We start from the raw sequence: 22,825 nt of genomic DNA on the forward strand, positions 1-22,825 counted from the left end.
TCAGGATATTAAATTTTCAGTTGTAAGAAATTATGTTAATGGAGATTGTTTTGAAGAATGATCAGCCCACCCAATCTCTAGGTAAAATGCTGTCCTTAGATCATGTCTAACACCAGAAATTGGTGCTTGGATCGTCCTATTTTGCCTGATTGCAGAATTAGTTGCCTTAGTCACTCTAAGGTTGCTGTTATGTTGTGTGCCTCCACATTTTTTTAATGACACCAATTTCTTCAGTGACCCCAGTTGCCTAATTTTCAGCTTTAATCACTCCTACTAAAGGAAAGGAGGAAAAGAAAGATGGAGGCAATTTTATGTTTTAATATGAACTAAATACTATCAACCACAGCAAAAAAAGAAAAAAATAGTATAAAATAAATCTCCATGAAAAAAGTAACAACTAATAACATTTTTTGTTTGTTTTGCATGTCTCTTTTCACTTGGAGGTGCTGATACAATGTGAACTGACAGTAAGTAAATAAACAATTGATTGCGACCGCATTAGATAATGATTTTTCAGAGCACAGATGACAACAGCGGAATGTGTTTACTCCTTCTGGATGCTAACCTGGTTCTCCTTCAGTGCCAGTCAGCTTTGGCAAGAATACCCCCATCTGAAACCTTTTGTTTGCTGGGATGTTCAAAAACGTATGCCAGGTAGCTCATGAGAAATCAAAAAATAAATACCTCCATGGAGGCTAACGAAGGAAAACTGTGAGTGCCATAAATTGGACATAAATCTACATAAATTTTCTTATGTAGATTTAACCCAGTGTTAAAACTGAAAAGGATTCCAGGAGTTCTCTAACTTGTAAAAGTATATTTCTGCTCCGTAGAGCCATCTTTCATATCCGTAATAATATGGAATTTTCCCTATTTCAGAAAAGACACTAAACGTGGCAGGTGCTTACAAACTATGGACCATGACACTGTCATTACTGTGTTCCTTGAATTAACATGTGGGAAACCACTACTGCTTTTTTGTCACTATGAAATAATGTTTGTGCTCCTGTTCTGTTCATCTTTATAATTGTATTCATAATATCTTAATTTACATTTACTCTAATATTTAAGAACTGATACACAAGCGACTGTGTTGATTCAGTAATCATGTCGAAGTGGAGCTCATGTAAATGTCCTTAGTGGTTTTTGAATATCCATTTTATCTCCAAAAGTTTCCCATGCTAACCACAGAGTTAAATACAGTCTGGCTTACAGAAAAACATACTGGTTATATTTTTAAAGGGTCTTACAAAGTCCATCTTTTATTTATGGGGATTCCATTATGGATTTTACACTTCTACATTTGCGCTCAAATTCAGGAATGAGCATTCAGACTTGACTTTTACTCATACAGGACACTAGATTTGACTCAGGCCCATTGCCAAATGCCAGTCAGTTATAAAGAATTTAGCAAAGTAGGGGCACCTGGGTGGCTCCGTCCATTGAGCATCTGACTCTTGATTTCAGCTCAGGTCATGATCTCACAGTTTTGTGAGTTCCAGTCCCGTGTCAGGCTCTCTGCTGACAGGGCAGAGCCTGCTTGAGAGCCTCCTTCTCTTTCTGCCCCTCCCCCCCACCAAAATATAAATAAATAAACCTTAAAAAAAAAAAGAATTTAGAAAGGTAGGGTTAGCTGCCAATACACACTGATAAGCTTTTTTTATGTTTATTTATTTTGAGAGAGAGAGAAAGAGCGCACAAGTGGGGAAAGGGCAGAGAGAGAGAGAGAGAGAGGGAGAAAAAATCTCCAGTGAGAGTGCACAGCCTGACACAGGCTTGATCCCAAGAACCTGAGATCCTGACCTGAGCCGAATTCAAGAGTCAAATGAGGGGCGCCTGGGTGGCTCAGATGGTTAAGCGGCACTTTGGCTCAGGTCATGATCTCACGGTTCGTGGGTTTGAGACCCGCCTTACGCTCTGTGCTGACAGCTCGGAGCCTGGAGCCTGGAGCCTGCTTCAGAATCTGTGTCTCCCTCTCTCTCTGCCCCTCCCCTGCTCATGATCTCTCTCTCTCTTTCTCTCTCTCTCTCTCTCTGTGTGTCAAAAATAAATAAACATTACAAGAGAAAAATAAGAGTCAGACGTTTAACTGGCTGAATCACCCAGGTGCCCCACACATTGATAAACTTTTTTGAGTGTTTCCCTGAAAGACACTGGGTTCAGGCTAAGGTGCTGTTCCACCACTACCCTAAACACAATATTTGATTTTTAAGATCAAGACAAAAACTTAAAATGATTTTCCTTTTTATAGTATATTACACAGAAATCATCTCCTAAAACCTCCTGAAAGCATCGTTTCTCAATTGAATAAACTAAAGCTATGAATTATTATTAAAATTCAGGAAGAAACCTAGTTATCTGCAACTGATTAAGAACAGGTACATCATATACAATAAATGATAGGAAATGTCCAGAAAAACCCTTTAAATACAAAATTATTTTAGTTTTCATTCAATACTTATTCAAAAGACAATGTATTCTTGCTTCCCTGAATTTCCCTTGCGATTAAATTTGTTAAAGCTATACACCTAATGGATTGGTTTTAGCTCTTACAGGTAATTCTCAGACCTAAGTCATTTAATGTCTTTCCTACAAGCTTTCTAATGTCTAGGAGATATGAAAGATCAGTGCAGATATTTCTTAAGAGCTTTACCTACTCAGGTAACTAAACTGCCCAGTGATAACAATTCAAGTAATATTTCAGCCCTTGCATGACCCTCGAAATATGATTCTCTCAATTGACCCCAAGGTCCCACTGATTCTCAATCCCATGTCCCCTGCAATCCTCTACTGCTATTAGTTTCCTGGTATTTGTCCTTATTTTTTTCTCCACGATGTACATCCACTGTCAAGATCTGTATATTTGTTGTGTTTTTGCATGGTATCTCCGACACAGACAATTCCTAACCCAGTCCCCGTGACATTTTAGTCAAGGTCATTTTCCTCTCTTTTTGCGATCTAGATCCGTTTGTCATCCCCAAATCCAGCACTGCTACAAGGCCATGGCATGTTGAGAGGAAAAGCAATTCACTCAGTTCCCCTATAAATGAGCAGATGTCGATAAATCATCTAAGAAAGGACTCATCCAACAGCACTCACAACAGCTGGAACCTTCTCCTATCTCCATTTAAACACCTTGATGTAGGGGGTGCCTGGTGGCTCAGTCAGTAAGTGTCTGACTCTTGGTTTCAGGCTGAGATCATGATCTCATGGGTCATGAGATGGAGCCCGGTGACTGGCTCTGAGTTTGCAATGCGGAGCCTGTCTGGGATTCTCGTATTCTCCCTCTCTCTCTGCCCCTCCCCCACTCGTGTTCTCTGTCTCTCTCAAAGTAAATAAATAAACTTAAAAAAAAAACTAAATACCATAACTTGTAAGTATCAGTTCACCCTTGCAGTAGAAATAAAAGGAAAGAATGGATAGCACTCTTTAAAAATATACAAGAGTCACAAAAAAAAGAAAAGCTTTAACTGCCAGGCACTTGGACACGTCTTAGATCCTCACCATGACCACGAGAGGTTTAGATGATTTTGTCCTATTTTATACAGAAGTTCAAATTCATATAAAGACCAGAACCGAGGATGAAAGCTATGAGCTCTAACAGCTAACTGAAGTTTTTCCCTGCATAAAATGTTTGGGAAACTTCCTAACACAGTGAAGGTGAGAACATGAACAGCGCTGGCCTGGGAAAAACTGCCATTTTTTCTTCCCTGTCATTTAATGAGCACCTCCTCTGTGCTGGATTCTTTATGAATGAGTCATCTCCTCCTGGTGATATGCACGTCCCTGGTGATATTTTTTCCTTTTTAGCCTGAATCAGCTTACCTTTCACAAACAACTACACACACGCGCGCACACACACACACACGCATGCATGCACGCACGCACCTGGAAGTAGCCATGTGGAATTCCTCTATTTTTATTTGAAATACATAAAGGAGAAACACTTCTCTCTTTGGTGGATCTGAGCACATAATGCTACATTATGGATAAATAGAAACACATACAGAAAATAGAAAAGTGCTTCCGAAGTCAACACAATCTATGGGCTAAAGACACCCTTGTGGGCCATGAGTCACAACAGTCAAAATGTACAAGTTCCCTAAAAGGTGGCCTCACAAATATTAGATCATTCACATGGCAATACAGTGCTAATGCAAAACAGATCCAAATACTTTCTTAATTTTATCCAAGTACATTTATGCTGCTTTCCAGTTTTATTACAGATTATTTATTTATTACAGATTATTTATTTATTACAGATTATAGGTTCATAATACTCTACGACTTAACACTCTTAACATGAAGTAACACCGGATGAAGTAAAAATAAATTATGTGAGGGCTGGGATTGATATTGACAAAAAAGCATGAGTTCTGCATGATAAAATGTTTGTGGAAAATGTGGGAAAAGACTTGGGCAACTCATGAATCGTGTGTTCTAGACAGGCATGTGTTGGTAAAATCAGGAGACAATGTGCAGGACTGACATTTCAACTTGATATTTTAAAAAGAGATGATCTTGGGACATCTGGGTGACTCAGTCTGTTGAGCGTGGGACTTTGACTCAGGTCATGATCTCGCGGTTCGTGAGTGCAAGCCCCACATAGGCCTCTCTCTGCTATCAGTCTATCAGGACAGAACTCACTTCTGATCCGCTGTCCCATTGTCTCTGCCCCTCCCCTACTTGCACTCTCCTAAAAATAGATAAATATTTTAAAAAAGAGAGAGAGAGAGACAGAGATTATCTTAACATTTCTCGATATATATTTGAATGCTGACCTGTTCCAAAGAAGACGTTCCAAGTAGAATTGTATTTTTCTGAACATATCTTTCAGATTCCTCACTGCCCTCTCTGTGGGGTTCCAGCCTCTTTCTGGAACTCACTGTCTCTTCAGAATCCAAACTCTCTTCCAGGAGGCTCCCATCTATTTACCCCAAGAAGATCACACAAAACTTGACTTGATCTTTGTCGCTTTAATGTTGGCTTAACACATAGTAATCTAACCACTTTTTTTTCTCATAGGGGATAAATCTTGGTTTTCCATAATCTACAGTTTAGCAAATTATTTTCTGATTAATGTACCAGGAAATCACTAAAGCCCAGAGCTAGTTTTAAGATTAAAACACAACCACAACGCCAACAACTTTTGTTCCTCCTCCTGTGATGTTCACAAACTGAGTAAAGTACAGGTTCTGCATTCCAGCTTTTTTTCCTACTTACCAAACAGATCCTGAAGTGTAGACACTCTGCCTTTCTGTGTGTTAATGTTACATGCTGTTTACGACAACTGCTTCTCACTGTTTTGCCAAAACCAACTTGGGTGATAAATAGGTGCAGGAGAAGCCAGAGCACTTGGGTTCATTTTTCTTTATTCTTTTTTAATTTTTTTAATGTTTCTTTATTTTTGAGAGAGAGACAGAGAGAGAAACAGAGACAGATCTTTCTAGATCTCAATTATATCATCATGTATAATATAGGTGATAAGGTGCCTGCCTCTTCACTCTACAAATTCCATAAGCCTTTTGTAAGCTCACAGATGATTTTGAAAGCCTCTTCAGTGCCACCTGTAAATGTGTATCTCGGTGACTTCCAGGGTCCAAGCTGCAAAGTTTTTTCAGAATGGAAGGGAAAGAATAGGTATACGAGTGCATTCCCCAATGCCTACCGCGCGCGCACACACACAAACTTCAAGTTCTACTTGCTGACTCAGATATGAGACTAAAACTATAGAAGTCTCCCTAATTCAAACATAATCATTTGTGATGTTTAATTTTATGTGTCTGCTTAGCAGGGCTACGGCACCCAGTTATTCCTTTAAATTCCAGTCCAGCTGTTGCCATCCAAGGTGATTTTCTAGATGTGATTAACGTTGAAATCAGTAGACTTTAAGCAAGGGAGATCCCCCTTCATGACATGGGTGAGCCTCATCCAGTCATTTGAAAGCCCTAAGAGTAGAGGACTTGGGTTTCCCAAAAAGGAAGGAATTGAGGCTCAAGACTGCAAACTAGGAAATCCAGCCTGAGTTCCTGGCCTGCTGAGCTGGTCTGCAGGCTCCCATCGCAAAACTGCACCTTTATCTCTTACTTGAATCTCGGGCCGGCTGTCCTGTAAAATTATGACTTAAGACTTCAACTCCTGCCTGAATTTCATATCAACTCTCACCTGAATTTCCACCCTACTCATGTGTCCTAAGGATTTCACACTTGCCAGTCTCCCTACATCTCTCTCTCTTTCTATTTGTTCCAGTGGATTCTGCTTCTGTGGGAAATCCCAACTAATTGATCCTTCAAGTTAGGATTTCTCAAAAATGAGGGATCAAGCTGGCTTGAAGAATGAGTTTGTTTGGTTGATAAAGACAAAATGGAATAAAAAGTTACACAAAAGCAACAGGGAGATGTACATACGCAGGAAGAAAATTTTTAGGGGATCCTATCTGTACATGGTGATTTAAAAATGGGGCCTAACCTTTAAGATTGTTATGATGCTTAAATAAATTACTATCTACCCTATTAGAATAGAATGGTACTTGGGACAGTGTCAGGCTCCTGGTAAGAACTCAGTAAATGTTGGGGCACTTGGGTAGCTCAGTTGGTTGAGCGTCTGACTTCAGCTCAGGTCTTGAGCTCACAGTTCATGGGTTCAAACCCCATGTCAGGCTCTGTGCTGACAGCTCTGTGCTGGAGCCAGCTTGAGAATCTGTGTCTCCCTCTCTCTCTGCCCCTCCCCTGCTCACACTCTCTCTCTTTCTCTCTCAAAAATAAATAAATATTTAAAAAATTAAAAGAAAAAGAACACAGTAAATGCTTAGCTAGTATTAATATTTTCATTATCATCAATTATCTTCATCATCATTACAGCATCATCAATTATCGATTATCATCAATTATTTTCATTATTCTCTGTAAGGGGCTTATGATATCTGCCCACGTAATAATTGACAATTTAATCCCCATAACTACTCCGTTATGGCAAGTATATGTCCATTTGACAGAAGAGGCAAAGAAAGGTTAAGAAATTGGCCCAAGGTCACACAGTTAGTAAATGGTGACCATTAAACATAAATTCAATAGAAAAATAACAAAAAATATAGATGACTTAACCATGAGTCCTGTCTCCTCACATGAATTTTGAGGAACTATTTAAATAAGAAAGACAAAATGATCAATTGAGAAGAACTAAGCACACAATGAAGGGGGAAAAAAACTTAATAGAATTTTTCCCCATGAGTTTGAATACATGCATATACAACTTACACTTAATGCTTTGGTAAAAACGCCAGTGTGGTTCTGGTCTGGCATGAATATGTACGAATTTGTATGTGCTAACCTAAGAATTTCGATTTTGGTTTTTAAGGGATTACCTTTAAATTCCTAGATTAATACACATGAGGATTACTTACTTAAAGAGCCTAACTTACATAAATATGAACTCCCATATTAAGATTGAAGACAATATACTACTTGTCTTCTATCACCCAAAGCAGTTATTTAAAAGCTAAAACACACTTTTTAAGAAGAATGACATATAGCTTCATATTAGAGAATTCAACTATGCCATAGCTCATTGTAAGATCTTTTAATAGTAAGTAAATCATGTTTGCTATTTAGGGTTATAAATTCTATGTAATTATAGAAAATTGGGCCGTGTTTACCTTTCCCCCCAACTTTAGCTATCTTTAAGTATTTGCAAGCATCAAAAGCACACGTAAGTCACCAGTCAATGGTTATATTTAGAAAACACAGATTAGCCTTTGCAAGAAACCATCTTAATGAATTTACAACTAATGTTAATATCAAAGGTTGGAAATAATTAGTCTCTTACCTTGGGCTTCTCTTCGTCCACTCTTCTCAAACAGCCTCATTAATCGATCAGAAAGAATTTCATTATCAACTTGTAAGGGTGCTAAAAGAACATATTTATGGTGACTTTCTCTCAGTTAATTGAGTTACAAAAAGAAAGTATTAATCATCATGGCTGTTTAGTTATTTTATAGGTCATAGACACAAATTCTATTCAACCTGCTGCCTTGTTCTGAAATTAAAAAACTTTCGTAAATCAGTGATAACTGGAACAATGAATTTTAAATGTATATCATGGGCTATTCATACTTGGATACTTCTCCAATAAAAGTGATCTGATAAGCAATGGAATATAACATGTACTACATAAGAGTCATTTCAGAACAAGCCATTAAGTTTTGTCAAATCATACAAAAAGATAAAAAGAAAAATGAAAGTGTGTTTTCCACTAACTACTCGCTGTGTATCCTATTTTTTACTGCATATATATAAGAAACAACAAACTTAGGTGATGTTAGGTGGTCTTAGATTCCCTTATATACGCTAATGCAATATAATAACAAATACAGATGCTACTTAGGTCTTTTGTGAACTTAAAGTAACAAGGTTATGTCAGTACAAAAAACAAAACCAAACAAACAAGCAAACAGAAAACACATAATCATAAAAACATGGTGCTGGAAGAGGGTTTAAAGAATCATCCAGGTAGATTCGCTGCTGGAAAGAACCAAACATAAATGAGGCCAATGTGGATGACCTCCCCAGTCTTAGAATTAGAATATTCATACATACATCAAACACGTTCTCCTTCCTATAGAAGGCAAGTGACCTAGCTAAACTGTAGTTGTACTTTCTTTTTTCTTTTTCTTTTTTTTTTATTTATTTCTAGGAGAGAGAGAGAGAGAGATAGCGTGAGCAGGGGAGGGTCAGAGAGAGAGGGAGACACAGACTGAAACAGGCTCTGAGCTGGCAGCCCCAACGCGGGGCTCGAACCCACGAACCGAGAGATCATGACCTAAGCGAAAGTCGGACGCTTAAACGACTAAGCCACCCAGGCGCCCCTGTAGTTGTACTTTCACAGTGGTAGTTTTAGTACAGCCCAAGTATTTCCCTCCCTTTGCCCTCCATGGGTGAGCCAACCCTGAAGATGGTCATTCATTCTGCAGCTCAAACCTAAAACTCTACCACCAAGTGTTCTAGAGGAGCCTTCAGGGGTCTTCACTGTCCACGTCAGAAGCTCCTCAAAATTCTAGGTTTCCCCTTTCTATCCATGTCTATGATCTTTTCAACATTCGTGTTGGAAAAAAATCCAAGGTAGCCTATACTCATGGACTTGGGATGGCTAAACAGGAAGGCTTAGGTTGCTGGCACCAGATAGAATGGTTCAAAGAGCAACCTCAAAAGGTCTTTGAAGTTAGTAGCTTCCACTCATTGAATCCTGCAGATGACTTTCTCAAGTATCAGCTGACCTGCAAGCCTTCTTTCCCTCCCAAGAGCCAACGCAAACCTCCTGCCACCCCAACACTTTGGGAAAATGGAGAGGGGCCATTCCTGGAAGCCATTTTGGAGATTTTGCATTAGAGAAGCATAAACTTGGATTCCAGCATTGCTGGATCTTTATGACTCCTAGTGGAACAGCCACAAAACTTACAAAGCTGATACATGGCCCATTGTTATTTGGAAGTTAACAATGAGCGATAGCAAATGCATAGATGGGGAAATATCTACAAATGTAATAAAAGCATCAATATCAGGACTTGGTCGTCCTGACATGTCAATGAGGGTCACAGACAAGCATAAATGAACATACATTTGGATGTGAAAAAAAAAAAACAGATAGACAAAAGGTAAATGGGATCGATACAGAGACAACATCTTTAGAGAGAAGCAAACCTACATCCAGATCCCAGCTCTGCCATTTACTAGCTCTGTAATCCGAGGCTGCTTGTTAGAGTCTCTGAGCTCTAATCTCCTTGCCCCAAAGATGAAATGGTTGTGAGGGTTAAGAAGATAACTCACATAAAGCACGTTGCTGCATGCCTGGCATATAGTAGGTACTCAACAAAGGGTAGTCACCCCCCTTTCCTTGTTTGTTAACTATTTAGTAACTGTATGAAGTGCATAATTTTTCAATAGTTTAGATTTTGCGATTCTGAACTAGTGTCTGTGTTTTCATTATGAAGTAGTGACTTGTCGACAGCTTTTGGGGGGTTGTATGAGAGGAACCTGAATAAGAAACCCTAATCAGTAATTGCTACAGAGGTTCTGGTTTCTTAGGTAGGCAGAGCTGGTGAGGAAACCACCTCAATGATCCCCAGTAAGATCCTGGAGATTCAAATGGGTTACATAAGACCGAAATTGAAGGCAAGAGAATGTCCCTTTCGAACTCAAATTCCACAATTTGAGTCAATCTGCTTACTTTCCCCTCTAGGAAGTTTCCTGAAAAGGAAAGGTGGAGAAAGCCAACAGCACAAATATAACTTGTGAGGGGAAAGAGAAGAGAGAGAGCCAAAGATAGGGATTTGATTTCCCCTCCATGCTTTGCCAGATCTCTGTGATCTTAAGAAAAATACTGAATCTTTCTAAGCTTGCTTCTCATCTTAGAAATGGAAATAATGACAGCTACTTTGGGTGATTTTGCACTGGTTGGTCAGAGCTACTATATTCACCTTACAACACCCCTTGACCACTCAGTAAGTAATAATAACCAATGTTCACAGAAGGCTTGCCACGGTTTGAGTATTAGGCTTAGCACTTCACATTCATTTACTCATTTATACATGAACTCAACAAATATTCCTCAAGTCAACTCATGGCTCTATGCCATCTGCTGTGGTAAGATTCAAGCATTCATCAGTGTGGGGCGCTTGAGTGGCTCAGTCAGTTAAGTGTCTGACTCTTGGTTTCAGCTCAGGCCATGATCTCTCACTTTCATGAGTTGGAGCTCCTGGTCAGGCTCTGTGCTGGCAGCGCAGAACCTGCCTGGGATTCTCTGTCTCGCTCGCTCTCCACCCCTCCCTGCACGCTGTCTCTTTCTCTGTCAAAATACAAAAATAAACGTGAAAAATTCATCAGTGAACAAGGTAAGCAATATCTCTACCCTCTTTGTGCTCAGGAGATGGTCTAACAGGGGAGACACACATTTCATGGATAACCTCACTAATAAATAGATTAGTGATCATTGAGTATGAGTGTGATAAGGAAGGTATACAAGGAAACGTCAGCTTGGTTAGTCAAGGGAGTTGAGAATTGACATTTAAGCCAAAACTTCAGGAAGAGAGTACAATGGCCAGTAAGAAGGCTGTCCCCATGAGACTCAACCTTCTATAAGGTATTATTATGAATTAGTTAGTTTTAGTTAGTTATTATTAAACAAATTCAACATGTGATGTTTAATTTGATTTGCCAACTGGGGTAAGCTATGGTGCCCAGTTGTTTGGTCACATGTCAGTCTTGATACTGCCATGACAGTATTTTTTAGATGTGATTGACCTTTACGTTGGTACGCTTTGAGTAAAGCAAATTACTCTAATAATGTGGGTGGGCCTCGTCCAATCAGGTGAAGACATAAGAGAAAATGCAGGTTTCCCAAAGAAGTGATTCTCCTCAACCCTGCAAGTTAGACATTATGCCTCCATTCCAGTCTGTTGCCCTGATGAATTCAGTCTCAAGGCTGCATATCAATGCCTACCTGAATGTCACATCAACTTTTACCAGCCTGCTCTACAGAGAGATTTGCCAGCCCCCACAGTCACATGAGCCAATTTCTGAAAATAAATCTCCCTTTCTTTTTGTCTCTCTCTCTCTCTTTCTCTCTGACTCTCTGTTTCTCTCTGACTATCTCTCTGTATGTGTATATCCACATGTATATTATATGTATTATGTGATATATAAAAATAGAAAGAAAGAGAGCCTATTGATTGGTTCTGTGCTCTGTTTCTTTGGAGAACTCTGATACCTAAGCTAATATTACCTACATCAGATCACATCCAAAATTGTAAAACAATAAAATGTTGCGCGGCTGTGGAGCAGATGCTCCATAGGAGCACTGAGCACTGCGATCTGAAGTCCATATTAAATAAAGTGCATTTACCAACAATCAAGAACCAATTGTCCATTATTTCCACAATCTTTGCTACATAAAAATCAACATACTATCCTTCTAGGACTTATTGTTAAAGAAATAAAATGGTAGTGGTGGTGGTGGTAGGTTACTGACACCAAAAAAGAATCAGAAATCCTATTAAACATTGAAAGTGATCTAACATATGTCCCTTTATATTTAAGTTCCAGGAAGCACAAAGTAAGATAAGTGCTTAATTATAGGTATAATACTGTCTTCTTTTTCTTATACATTTACTTCTTCCTTCTATAGGTGCCGCCAAATCCCTCTTCCATCTATATTTGAGCTTTGCTTTCACTATATACATTTACATTTTTATTGTAAGCTGCCTCAAACTATTTTGGCAGCAAGTAGAGAACAAATTATGAAAACCTTTGCTGCATCTACTGCAAGAATGAAGTCGATTCTCAGCAAAAAGAATAACGACATTCCAGAAAATGTTGACATCACTCGGAAGGGAAGTACTGTTCTCGTGAAAGGCCCCAGAAGAGCCCTGCAAAGGGATCTAAGTCATGTCAATGCAGAACTCAGTCTCCTTGGAAGGAAAAAGAAGAAGTTCTGAGTTGATAAATGGTGGGAAGCAGAAAAGAACTGGCTACTGTTTACACTATCTGTAGTCACATACAGACCATGGTCAAGGGTGTTACACTGGGCTTCCATTACAAGATAAGGTCTGTGTATCCTCACTTCCCCACCAACATTGTTATTCAGGAGAATGGTTCTCCTGTTGAAATCTGGAATCTCAGGGGTGAAAATTATATCTGCTGGGTTTGGATGAGGTGTTGCTTGTTCAGCCTCTCAAGTCCAGAAAGGTGAGTTAATTCTTAAAGGAAATGACATTGAACTTGGGTCAAACTCAGCTGCTTTCACTCAGTAAGCTACAACAGTTATAAACAAGGATGTCAAGAAGCACCTGGGTGGCTCAGTAGGTTAAGCGTCCAGCTTCAGCTTGGGTCATGATCTCACGGTTCATGGATTCGAGCCCTGCATCGATCTCTGTGCTGACAGCTCCGAGCCTGAAGCCTGCTTCATATTCTGTGTCTCCCTCTCTTTCTCTGCCCTTCCCTGCTCATGCTCTGTCTCTGTCTCTCAAAAATAAATAAACATTAAAAATATTTAAAAAAAAAACAAGGATGTCAGAAAATTTGGAGATTGTTATCTATGTTTCTGAAAAAAAAAAAAAAACAGTTCAGCAGGGCTGATAAATAACATCTAAGTCATCCAGCTACAGAAACAGCAAGATCTCCCATGATTTTTCAGACTTATCTGTGATATTTTAAAGATACAATAAAAGCCATAGTGACTTGGGGGAAAAATTATAAACAAACAAATATGAGAACAAAGCTGAACCAGGGTGAAGGTAGGTGGGCAAGCACAAGGAATGCTGTATGTCGCATTTCTGCTCAGGCTGGCCCTCCTCCGGACGACACCACTGTTTCGTCCCCACGTGGCCTTCAGCTCTGTGACATAGAAGATGTGGAAGGAGATCTTGTGTTCCTTAGCACAGTCTATTTCCCTAAATGAAATAACTGCACAGGCTTGAATTCCCAGCAAAAAAGGAAAAGAAGCTATCATTAATTGCAAACTGAAAACCGGATATAAAATGGCCGCCTGCTCGAAAATGTGGGACTCAAAGGGAAGCACAGGCATTGGATAATCACTGCTGATGCAGGAGGAGTGACCCACAATACTTTATTCTATGACACTTGTCTGTGGTCAGAGACATTCGTATCTTATTGAACATCTTATTAAGTCAACTTTAGTCCTTACCTTACAAAAATTCCCCCCAATACACAATACATTGTGATCTTCAAGGAATTAAAACAGACTTAAGAAGAATCTCACAGATACCTCCTCTCCAGAATTCATTGGGATTACCTTTCCTCCCCCCAAGGGTATTGGGCAAATAAAAGGTTGAGCTTTTTCCAGTTCTCAATTCACCTTGCTTTGGGCTCCCGGTAAAAACTCTCCTGAGACTAAGCCCTTGCCTTCTTCTGTCCATGTTTCTTTTGATGATATCCGTGGATTCTGTACCATCTAAATTAGGCATAGTTATTGAAAACTGTCTTTTCAAAAAAAAAAAAAAAATCCTTGCACTGTGCTTGATCCCTTTTATCTGTAAGGATTTACCCCCGTCTTTCACTAAAAAGTGCAGATTCAGTGACTGGCGTCCAATGGTGAAATATGGTCTTGTTATTTTACGACTGCAACCAGCCTCAAGGTTATGGAGGAAGAAATCATACCACTCTACCTTGCGGTTCAAAGTTTAGTGGGGGTTCCATGCCTTCCAGTGCAAGGAATTCAGTAGTCACTGGGCACGGAAGCTTCCTGTGCTAGATGAATTTTGCACTGTATCTGAAGAATGCTCACTTTAAGCTCAAAGAGCAGAGATGGCATTTGTAAAGCAATGATGCTCCTCATATGCATAACACAGGCCTCATAATGACACCGAACTGCTTATGGCAGCATCAAATGAAAGCAAATTCTTGCCGCTTCTATCGGACCAGCTGGCTGTCCTTGATCAAAAATTACCTTCGCTGCCCATCATGTTGTTAGTGGTTAAAACTTACCATTTAAATTGTAAGCTGCAAAGTCTAACCGGGATTGCATGTGTGATCTTTGTCACCTCATTTTCATGAATGGAAAAGAATATTCTGACACAAAAATTACATACTTAATTCTAGCTCACCCTCTCTGCTGACCTCCATCCCACACTGCCTTGGGTTTATTTCCTCATCCATCAGTGGGTCAAAGTAATTTCTGCTGTATTCATTTCCTGTGGAAAGTACATGAAGTAAGGGTCAGTGATTATTAGAAGCACATGAACCAAAATGTTAATTTTGAAATCGACACCAGCACAGAAGGGCCATTTTAGCTACTTTATAAGCTTAATTTTTGTACACGTTCTTGCAGGCCTCCCTTTTTGGTAATTATCATCTTGCAAAAGGTCAGAAAAGGTAATTCAAGAAACAAGTTCATGCTATCTTTCAGCTGCTAAAAAATTAATGAGAAAATCATCAAATGGAGACTTTAGAATAATAATATAACAAACTTCAGCAAAATTATGTTTAGGATATACTCAAGAAATGGACATTGTTGGATTACAGTGACGTTTCGAGTTCACTGATCGCTCTGTTTACCCGCTTGTATATCATTCCCAAAGTAAATCGTGTTGCTGTTTCCAGAATTCTGTGATTGACTTACTGCTACCTTCATTATGAGAAACTGTAGACAATTTCCATGTTGACACTTGAATAAAAAGAGAGAGAAAGAGAAAATAGAGAGAGAGAAGAGAAGGGAGAAGGAAGGAAGGAAGGAAGGAAGGAAGGAAGGAAGGAAGGAAGGAAGGAAGGAAGGAAGGGGAAGGGAGACAGAGAAAAAGGAAAAGTGAGAGACGGTCTTGCTTATCGTTTTTGTTGTTGTTCTGTCAACTTAAGTTACATGAAGGGAGGTACAAATGACTCAGTCAGAAATTTTGTTCAGTGCACATCAACACTCAAACAAACCAAAAACTCTTACTTTCCATTTCCCACTTACCTTTGTCCTTATCTCAATAATCAAACTGTAGCATCGAATATGACTTTGTAATAGAGAAAAGGGTCTGTTATCAATTTTCCAAATCCAGTTTCCTACTTCCTGCAGACTGAAATGTATATGTCTGTTGCTAGTAATTTGCATTCAGTAAAATATAACCTACTCTGACGATAATTCAAGTTGCCTCCAACAATGTCAAAGAAATAAAGCGTCTTAGACTGAAAACAACAGTAATTTTGAAAGTATTGTTCACAGGAAAGGGTTAACATATACCAGGAATACTGTGATACTCCATGGTATATTTGATTTAGGATCAAAAATAATCCAACCAGCAGCTCCTTTGCCAAGACTAAATGGAATTTTGATATGACCTGAGGTTTAATTTATATTTCTGGACTGGCACATTTTCGCTGTCAGTCTCTGTTCTATCAACGTAGTAAGTACAAGAACTGAAAATCTGCTTTTCCTTGAGGTCTCAATAAAGAAAAAAAAATAAATGAGTTTCATTTTTGTTACTTTATCTGTCAACAACTACTGGGCTGGTATGAATCTTGGCAGTATGTAATCAAAGCCTTGTGTACTGCAATAACACAGCCATTCTCCTTCATTCACTGGGATTGTTTTTGGTTTTTTTCCCCTTTCACCACAAAGCACCGCGATCCCCTAAGCACAGTCTTCCATTTGCTAGCAAAATAACTCGCCTATATGAAAGCGGAAGTGGCAGTGTATTTCTTCCCATTACTGTGTAGTAGCAGCGGTCAATAATTGGTACCCAGAGCCTGTGATCTCCCCCCATCCAGTACAAAACTCAATTCTTTGTCTCCTGAAATGACTTAGTAACTACTCCCAAGGGAATCAAGACCTTGGAGAAAGAAACAGAGTTTAGGGGTTTTTAACCAAAAGTCTGGAGAAGTTGATTTGGTTTGTAACCAAATGTATTAGCCAAGGTTATTTGGCTCGTAACCATTTTCAATCCCTGCTCACACTTAAGAAATGAGGATCCCGCCCAGATGTGCAAGCGCACCTGCGCACTGTGGAGCGCTGGGTGTCCCCCAGCCACCAAGACTCCACTCAGGGCTGGGTGCTTCCGCACGCCCCTGAGAGGTGGGCCCCTCAAAGGTCCACGTATGGTTTTGACATCTATGCAAATCGTTCCTCTCACTTTCAGTCAGGGCGGAGACCCATATGTAAGTTATAAGTGCCACGCCTGGAGTGATTTATGCAGTGCTTCGTGTTCTGGGAGAGGACAAGTAGCATTTTACAGGTAAACGTTAATAAGGAATCTTTACAAAGAGACAAGCAATCGACGGCTTCCCCGTAAGTATCCCCAAAGTTTATCTTATCTTATTTTATCTTATCATACCTTAATTTTATATAACGCATGTATTTTACATAACGCATATTTTTATATAATTCTTATATCTTTATATAATTCATGAATTATACAATTTATATATTTTTAATATAATAAAAATTATTTATATAATTTATATAATTCATATATCATGTAGTTCATATGTTCTATATAATTCATATATCATTATGTAGTTCCTATGTTTTATATGATTCATATATTTTTATATATTTCATATATTTAATAACTTCATATATTGTATATAATGCATATNTTTTATATTTCATATATTTTATTCAATTCATATATTTTATGAATATATATTTCATGTATTTTATGTGTATTCATATATTTTCATTTATATATATAATTCATATATTTTACATAATTCATATATCTTTATAAAATTTAAATATTTCTATGTAGTTCATATAGGTTGTATAATTCATATATTTTTACAATTTGTGTACTTCCACTATATTTTACATTATGTTGTACATTGTTTCACATATATATTACATATATAACATATATTATACATGATATAATATTATGCTTGTTTATTGTCTGTCTCTACCACTAAAAGAAAATTCTACCACCTAAAAAACATGTTTTCAGACTCAACTAAACTAAAATTGTCCATGAGAACAGTGACATTATCTCTTTGTTTATTACAGCCCCCTCAGTGTCTAGAAGCGTGCCTGGCACACAGAAGGACTCATAATATCTGAATTCATTTGTTAAATCCACCCTGATTGGAAACGTAGAAGATGTTCTATCTTGATTAAATGAATGACTTTTTCCCACGCTTTATTCTCTTCCCCAACCCCTCTCTCTTTTCCTTCATGATCCCCCTTCCCTTTGCTTTTTAACTAAGTGCTTTCTAGGAAACAAACATCATGTGTGCATTATAACAACGAACAGACAAAGCACCATGGCCTCTGCCTTCAGAGCACAGTGAGCTCAGAGAAGAAGGAAGGGAAGCTCTGAAGTCTGGTAAGATTTAATATTGTGGTCAAGGATGGAGTTCTATTTGAGCGCATAGCAGGAACATCTCACCCCTAATACCGGGGACTTTAGAGACAAGTCTCGGAGAAACAGCTCTCTGAAGTTGAGTTTTGAAATGTGACTGAGAACTAGCCAAATCAAAACTACAGGGGAAAGGAATTTTTCATGGAAGGAGAAGCATGGGCAAAGGAGAAAAGATACAAAGAGCGTAAAGACGTGAGAAGCGTGTTTTGTTAGCAGATGCTGTTCAATTCTGCTCAGCCTTCTGAAGTTACAATATAGGAAAGTAAGTAATGGCATCGAAACTTCCTCACTAGTCCCAGAATGGTGTTTAACTCATGTGTTTGTTCAAATGATTATTAAGTTTTTGCACAGTGCCACTTTGTGCTGGTATGATATTTCCTATCTGTTCATTCGACCAGTATTTATTGAGGGCTTTTTTGGTAAATATGTCAGTAATATAAAATGCTCACATATCCTTCCCTTCCCAGAATGTAAGCTCTGGGAAGGGAAGGATAAAGGCAAAAAAAAATATGTATATTTTATAGGGTTTTTTTTTTTTGATGGTGGTAAGTAAGTGTCGTGGGAAAAAATGAGAGCCAGATAAGGATGATTATGCAACTCAAGGACGGATAAGGGTCACATGTTTGGCATACACCTTTGTTTCAAACTAAGAATTACACTCAAGATTAAGTCACTCTATGCTCAAGACCATCGAGATGGTGAAGCCATAGAGCAATACTTATAACCTATTATTTATAACTTATGATTTTGCCAAGTTCTTGCTAGAACATAAATCAGCCTATGAGTCAGATAAGAACCCACACTTGGCAAAACAATTCCTCCTCTTTATGAGTATATCTCGCCCTGATAAACCAATAACCTAAATACAGTAGGCTAAATACAGTAGTCTGAGGCAGTAAAGCACATGAAACTTATGATATATTTGGAAACAACAGACTTCATCCTAACACTGCTAGCTCCTTTGCTCAAGTTTCATTGGACATTGCGGTTTAAAAAGTGGGATGGTTCTGGAATAGGGTTTAAATTACCAGAAGGTACGTTGCTAATAGGATAAATTTCTGAAAGTGCCCTAATCATTCAGAATATGCTTTTGGATATATCTAAAATCGTCTCACAGGAAAATTAATAGACCCACTGAGAAATTCAAAGTAGGGCATTTAGCAACATGCATACAACAGAATCTAATTTGGCTGATATTTAACTGTTATATTCAGATGAAAAATCTGACAATCGCTCGTGTACATATATATATATGTACACATATATATATAAAAGAGTGGCTCTGCATTGAAGCAATTGGATGTGATACAAAATTAATAAATCAGTACACTGGACTTATAGGTACTCTATTTTTGTTTCCAACTTCTTAGAATTAGCTGTTCAGTGTTTAGAATCAGCCTCAGTTGATTCCTCAGTTGATTTCTTGTGCTATTTTTTACGAGACTGGGGGAGGCAAACACATGTACTTGCCTCTGCCCTTCCACACATATCAGGTTTTCCTATCATTTAACTCAGAGCAGCACAGAATGTAATCAGGGCTTTTACTTAGATTACAGTGTACATGAACTTTGGTCAGGAAATCCTCCAGTGTGCATCCAAGCAGTTCCTTGGGGGCTGTAAGAGCGAGAACGAAATTGCCCACCGGAGGAAGGTTAGTGTGAATCATGGAAGCATCTTGGCTCAACGAGGCAATCACTTCCTTTCAAATCAGCTACATTAGCTCCAGAGGAAGCAAATCTGAATGCATCTCTCTGTTCCTTGGGAGGCTTTTATTGAGTCCCTTCTTGTCTTTTTCCTGGGAATGCACCTGCTTCAGCTCAGCCTTTTACCACCAACCATCGCATTTTCTGTAATATACTATCAGTGAACTACCAACACCAAGACTGCATGTGAACTAAATCGCTAACTAAACAGTTTACATCCTATGAGTACAGCCATGCACCAAAATTTTACAAACTAGGACAGTCTCCTGAACATTATTCCTTTCAAAGGCATGAAGGCTACATAAGTATAATGAAATTAGATTCCTACACACTTGATAAATAAATTTGGGAAAACTTCCTATTTTCCCATCTTTGAAAACCCTATATGAAGAACTCAGGTTTAAATGTTCACAGTACCAGACAGTTTACATATACATATGTGGAAATCAGGGGCTGTAATAGAATATAGAAAGTGAAAACTATGTCAAACCCAACCATGCTCTAGCATACTAAATCGATCCANCAGCGCAGAGCCAAATGTGGGGCTGAGATCAATACCTGAGCTGAGATCAGGAGTCAGGTGCTTAACCAACAGAGCCACACAGGTGCCCCCAAACATACTTTACATTTAACTTAAAGGCAACTAAAGATACGAGAATACTTCTTATTATGATAAAGTATAGTTATTACACTAAATATTTAAATAGAACAACAAAGCCCAAATAAACCTCCAAAAATAAAAGTTAATGACAAGAGCTCAAAGTATGACTCAGATATTCACGATCAGTACCATTATTCAGCATTCTCTTAGAAATCTTGGCCAAAGATGGGGCGCCTGGGTGGCTTAGTCGGTTAAGCGTCCGACTTTCGCTTAGGTCATGATCTCGCGGTTCGTGGGTTCGAGCCCCGCGTCGGGCTCTGTGCTGACTGCCAGCTCAGAGCCTGGAGCCTGTTTCAGATTCTGTGTCTCCCTCTCTCTCTGACCCTCCCCTGCTCACGCTGTCTCTCTCTCTCTCTCTCCTACAAATAAATAAAAAACGTTTAAAAAAAAAAAGAAATCTTGGCCAAAGAAGTTAGAACAAAAATAAAGGGGGGGAGGATGAGGTAAAATTATTGAATATTATTGTATGTTATATAATTATTATTTGAAGATGATATGCATCCCTACCATAAAAACATAAGAGATTTAACCAAAAAGTTTTAGAACAAAGAAGATATTATTGGCATAATAGCTTGAAAACAACCAGATAATCATTAAGAATCATTAACTTTTCTAAATACCAACAATAGCCACTTAGAAGACATAATGAGTATAGACAAGTAACACCCAAGTGTGCCTGGATGGCTCAATCGGTTAAGCACCCAACTTTAGCTCAGGTCATGATCTTGTGGCTCATGGGTTTGAGCCCCACATCAGGCTCTGTGCTGACTATCAGCCTGCTTCAGAGTCTATGTCTCCTTCTCTCTCTGCCCCACCTCCACATTCTGTCTCTCTCTCTCTCTCTCTCTCTCTCATTCTCAAAAAATGAATGAACATTAAAAAAAAATTTTTTAAAGAAAAGCAACACCCAAAAAGAAGTTCCAGATACCTCTCAAAAATTAAATTATATTAGATTTTTTATAGGAATCCATCAGTGGTCATCAAGACTATTCATCTTACTCAGAAATTCAAACTGAATGCCATGGATTTCTTTAACATCAGGATTAAAAACAGCAAATTGATACCAGTTCCTTTTTCATCTTTATAGAAAGGTTAACCTGTGATAATTAGTTGACTGCTAACACTATATTCCAGAGCAGGTGCCCTGCTGGACAAATTAGCTTTCTCAACTGCTTATTCTTACTTCCTTTCCAAATCTTGTGGGTATTTGAGATATCAGTGATTTGAAAATCTAAATAGGGTAATAGTAGAGGTTTGCTAACAAGTACTAATTAATTGAGCCATATTCCTTCTTCCCCTAAGGCCCTCCCTCATGGTACATTATGTGGCATCTTGACTTTCAAACCACCATCGTGCCCGGTGCCGTTGAGTGAATAATTGCTGTTGGGCTTTACCCCTCAGCACCTCCAGGCATTAATGCATCGTGTGCTCCCCTGGATCTCAAATCCACAATGGTAAAGCCCGTCCCTAAGTAACAAACCCTTAAATGGGAAGATCTTTCTATTACTTAAGTAATGGCAATAATTCAAAGGTGAAGTATAAATATGCTACTTTTTTAAACACATGTATCAAAGTCCTTCCAAAAATATCAAGGTAGATTCTTTTTTTTTTCTAGTTTGAAACCTGGCAACAGGATTTTGCATGTAAACAAAACGATGTATGTAGCATGTACCTAAAATTAGGCGGTACCTAAAATTAAACATTAATCACCCTCTAATCTTTTGTTTTGTTTTGTTTCTGTTTTTATAGAGAGAAGTAGGAAGAGAGGAAGTGAGCCGGGGAGACAGGCAGAGGCAGAGAGAGAATCCCAAACAACCTTGCATTGTCAGTGCAGAGCCTAATGTAGGGCTCAATCCTTTGATCGTTGGATCATTACCTGAGATGAAATCAAGAGTGGGATTCTCAACCCACTGAGCTATCCAGGAGCCCTACCCTAATCTTTTTTATTGTGCCATCATTCATTTAACAATATGTCTTCCTCATGGATCTGAGGCTATTTGTATTTATTCACTATATTTAAGGCTTCCTTTAAGTAGTAGTATGGGTTTTTTTTAATGCTTATTTATTTTTTTAGAGAGGCAGAAAGACAGATAGAGTATGAACAGGCAAGAGGCAGAAAGAGAGGGAGACACAGGATCCAAAGCAGGGCTCCAGGCTCTGAGCTGTCAGCACAGAGCTCCATGCGGGGCTTGAACTCACAAACTGTGAGATCATGTGCTGAGCCGAAGTCAGACACTTAACCAACTGAACCACCCAGGCACCCCAAGTAATCATGTTTTCACCACACTGTAGCACACGTCAATACAGAAGCAATCAATATCATGGATGATTAGATTTAATTTAAACAATCTTAATTAATAATCCTTTCTCTTAAAAATCTGGTAATTTATAGATATCTGCACTTTATCTCATAAAACAAAGGATGCAGGACTTCCCCTGGGTTTTTTTCAATAAGGTTTTTGGTCAATTAATCTGACAAAGACTAAGGAAAATCGTATTTTCTGTTAAATTCTCTTTAGTAGAAAACAAAAGTGATCTGAAAGAAACTCTAGATGGAGTCATTTGGAGACTAAGGGCTAAGTATATTTAAGAGCATAAAACACTGAGGTCATGAAA

General features: G+C 38.6%; 1 protein-coding gene and 1 pseudogene across 1 annotated transcript in view; one reads left to right on the forward strand and one right to left on the reverse strand.

Annotated features, from left to right (window-relative positions):
• Window positions 1-22,825, reverse strand: part of LOC144236440 (uncharacterized) — a 294,747-nt gene that overhangs the window by 258,029 nt on the left and 13,893 nt on the right. Inside the window, exons 4-5 of the mRNA XM_077770089.1 lie at window positions 14,615-14,701; window positions 10,732-10,749 (exon numbers count right to left, since the gene is read on the reverse strand). Coding sequence (XP_077626215.1) covers window positions 10,732-10,749; window positions 14,615-14,701 — 105 coding nt within the window. The remainder of the gene's footprint in view (window positions 1-10,731; window positions 10,750-14,614; window positions 14,702-22,825) is intronic.
• Window positions 12,320-12,859, forward strand: LOC144236324 (large ribosomal subunit protein uL6 pseudogene; annotated as a pseudogene).

The sequence above is a fragment of the Crocuta crocuta genome, unplaced genomic scaffold (assembly GCF_008692635.1).
Source record: "Crocuta crocuta isolate KB4526 unplaced genomic scaffold, BGI_CrCroc_1.0 scaffold24, whole genome shotgun sequence".
NCBI lineage: Eukaryota > Metazoa > Chordata > Mammalia > Carnivora > Hyaenidae > Crocuta > Crocuta crocuta.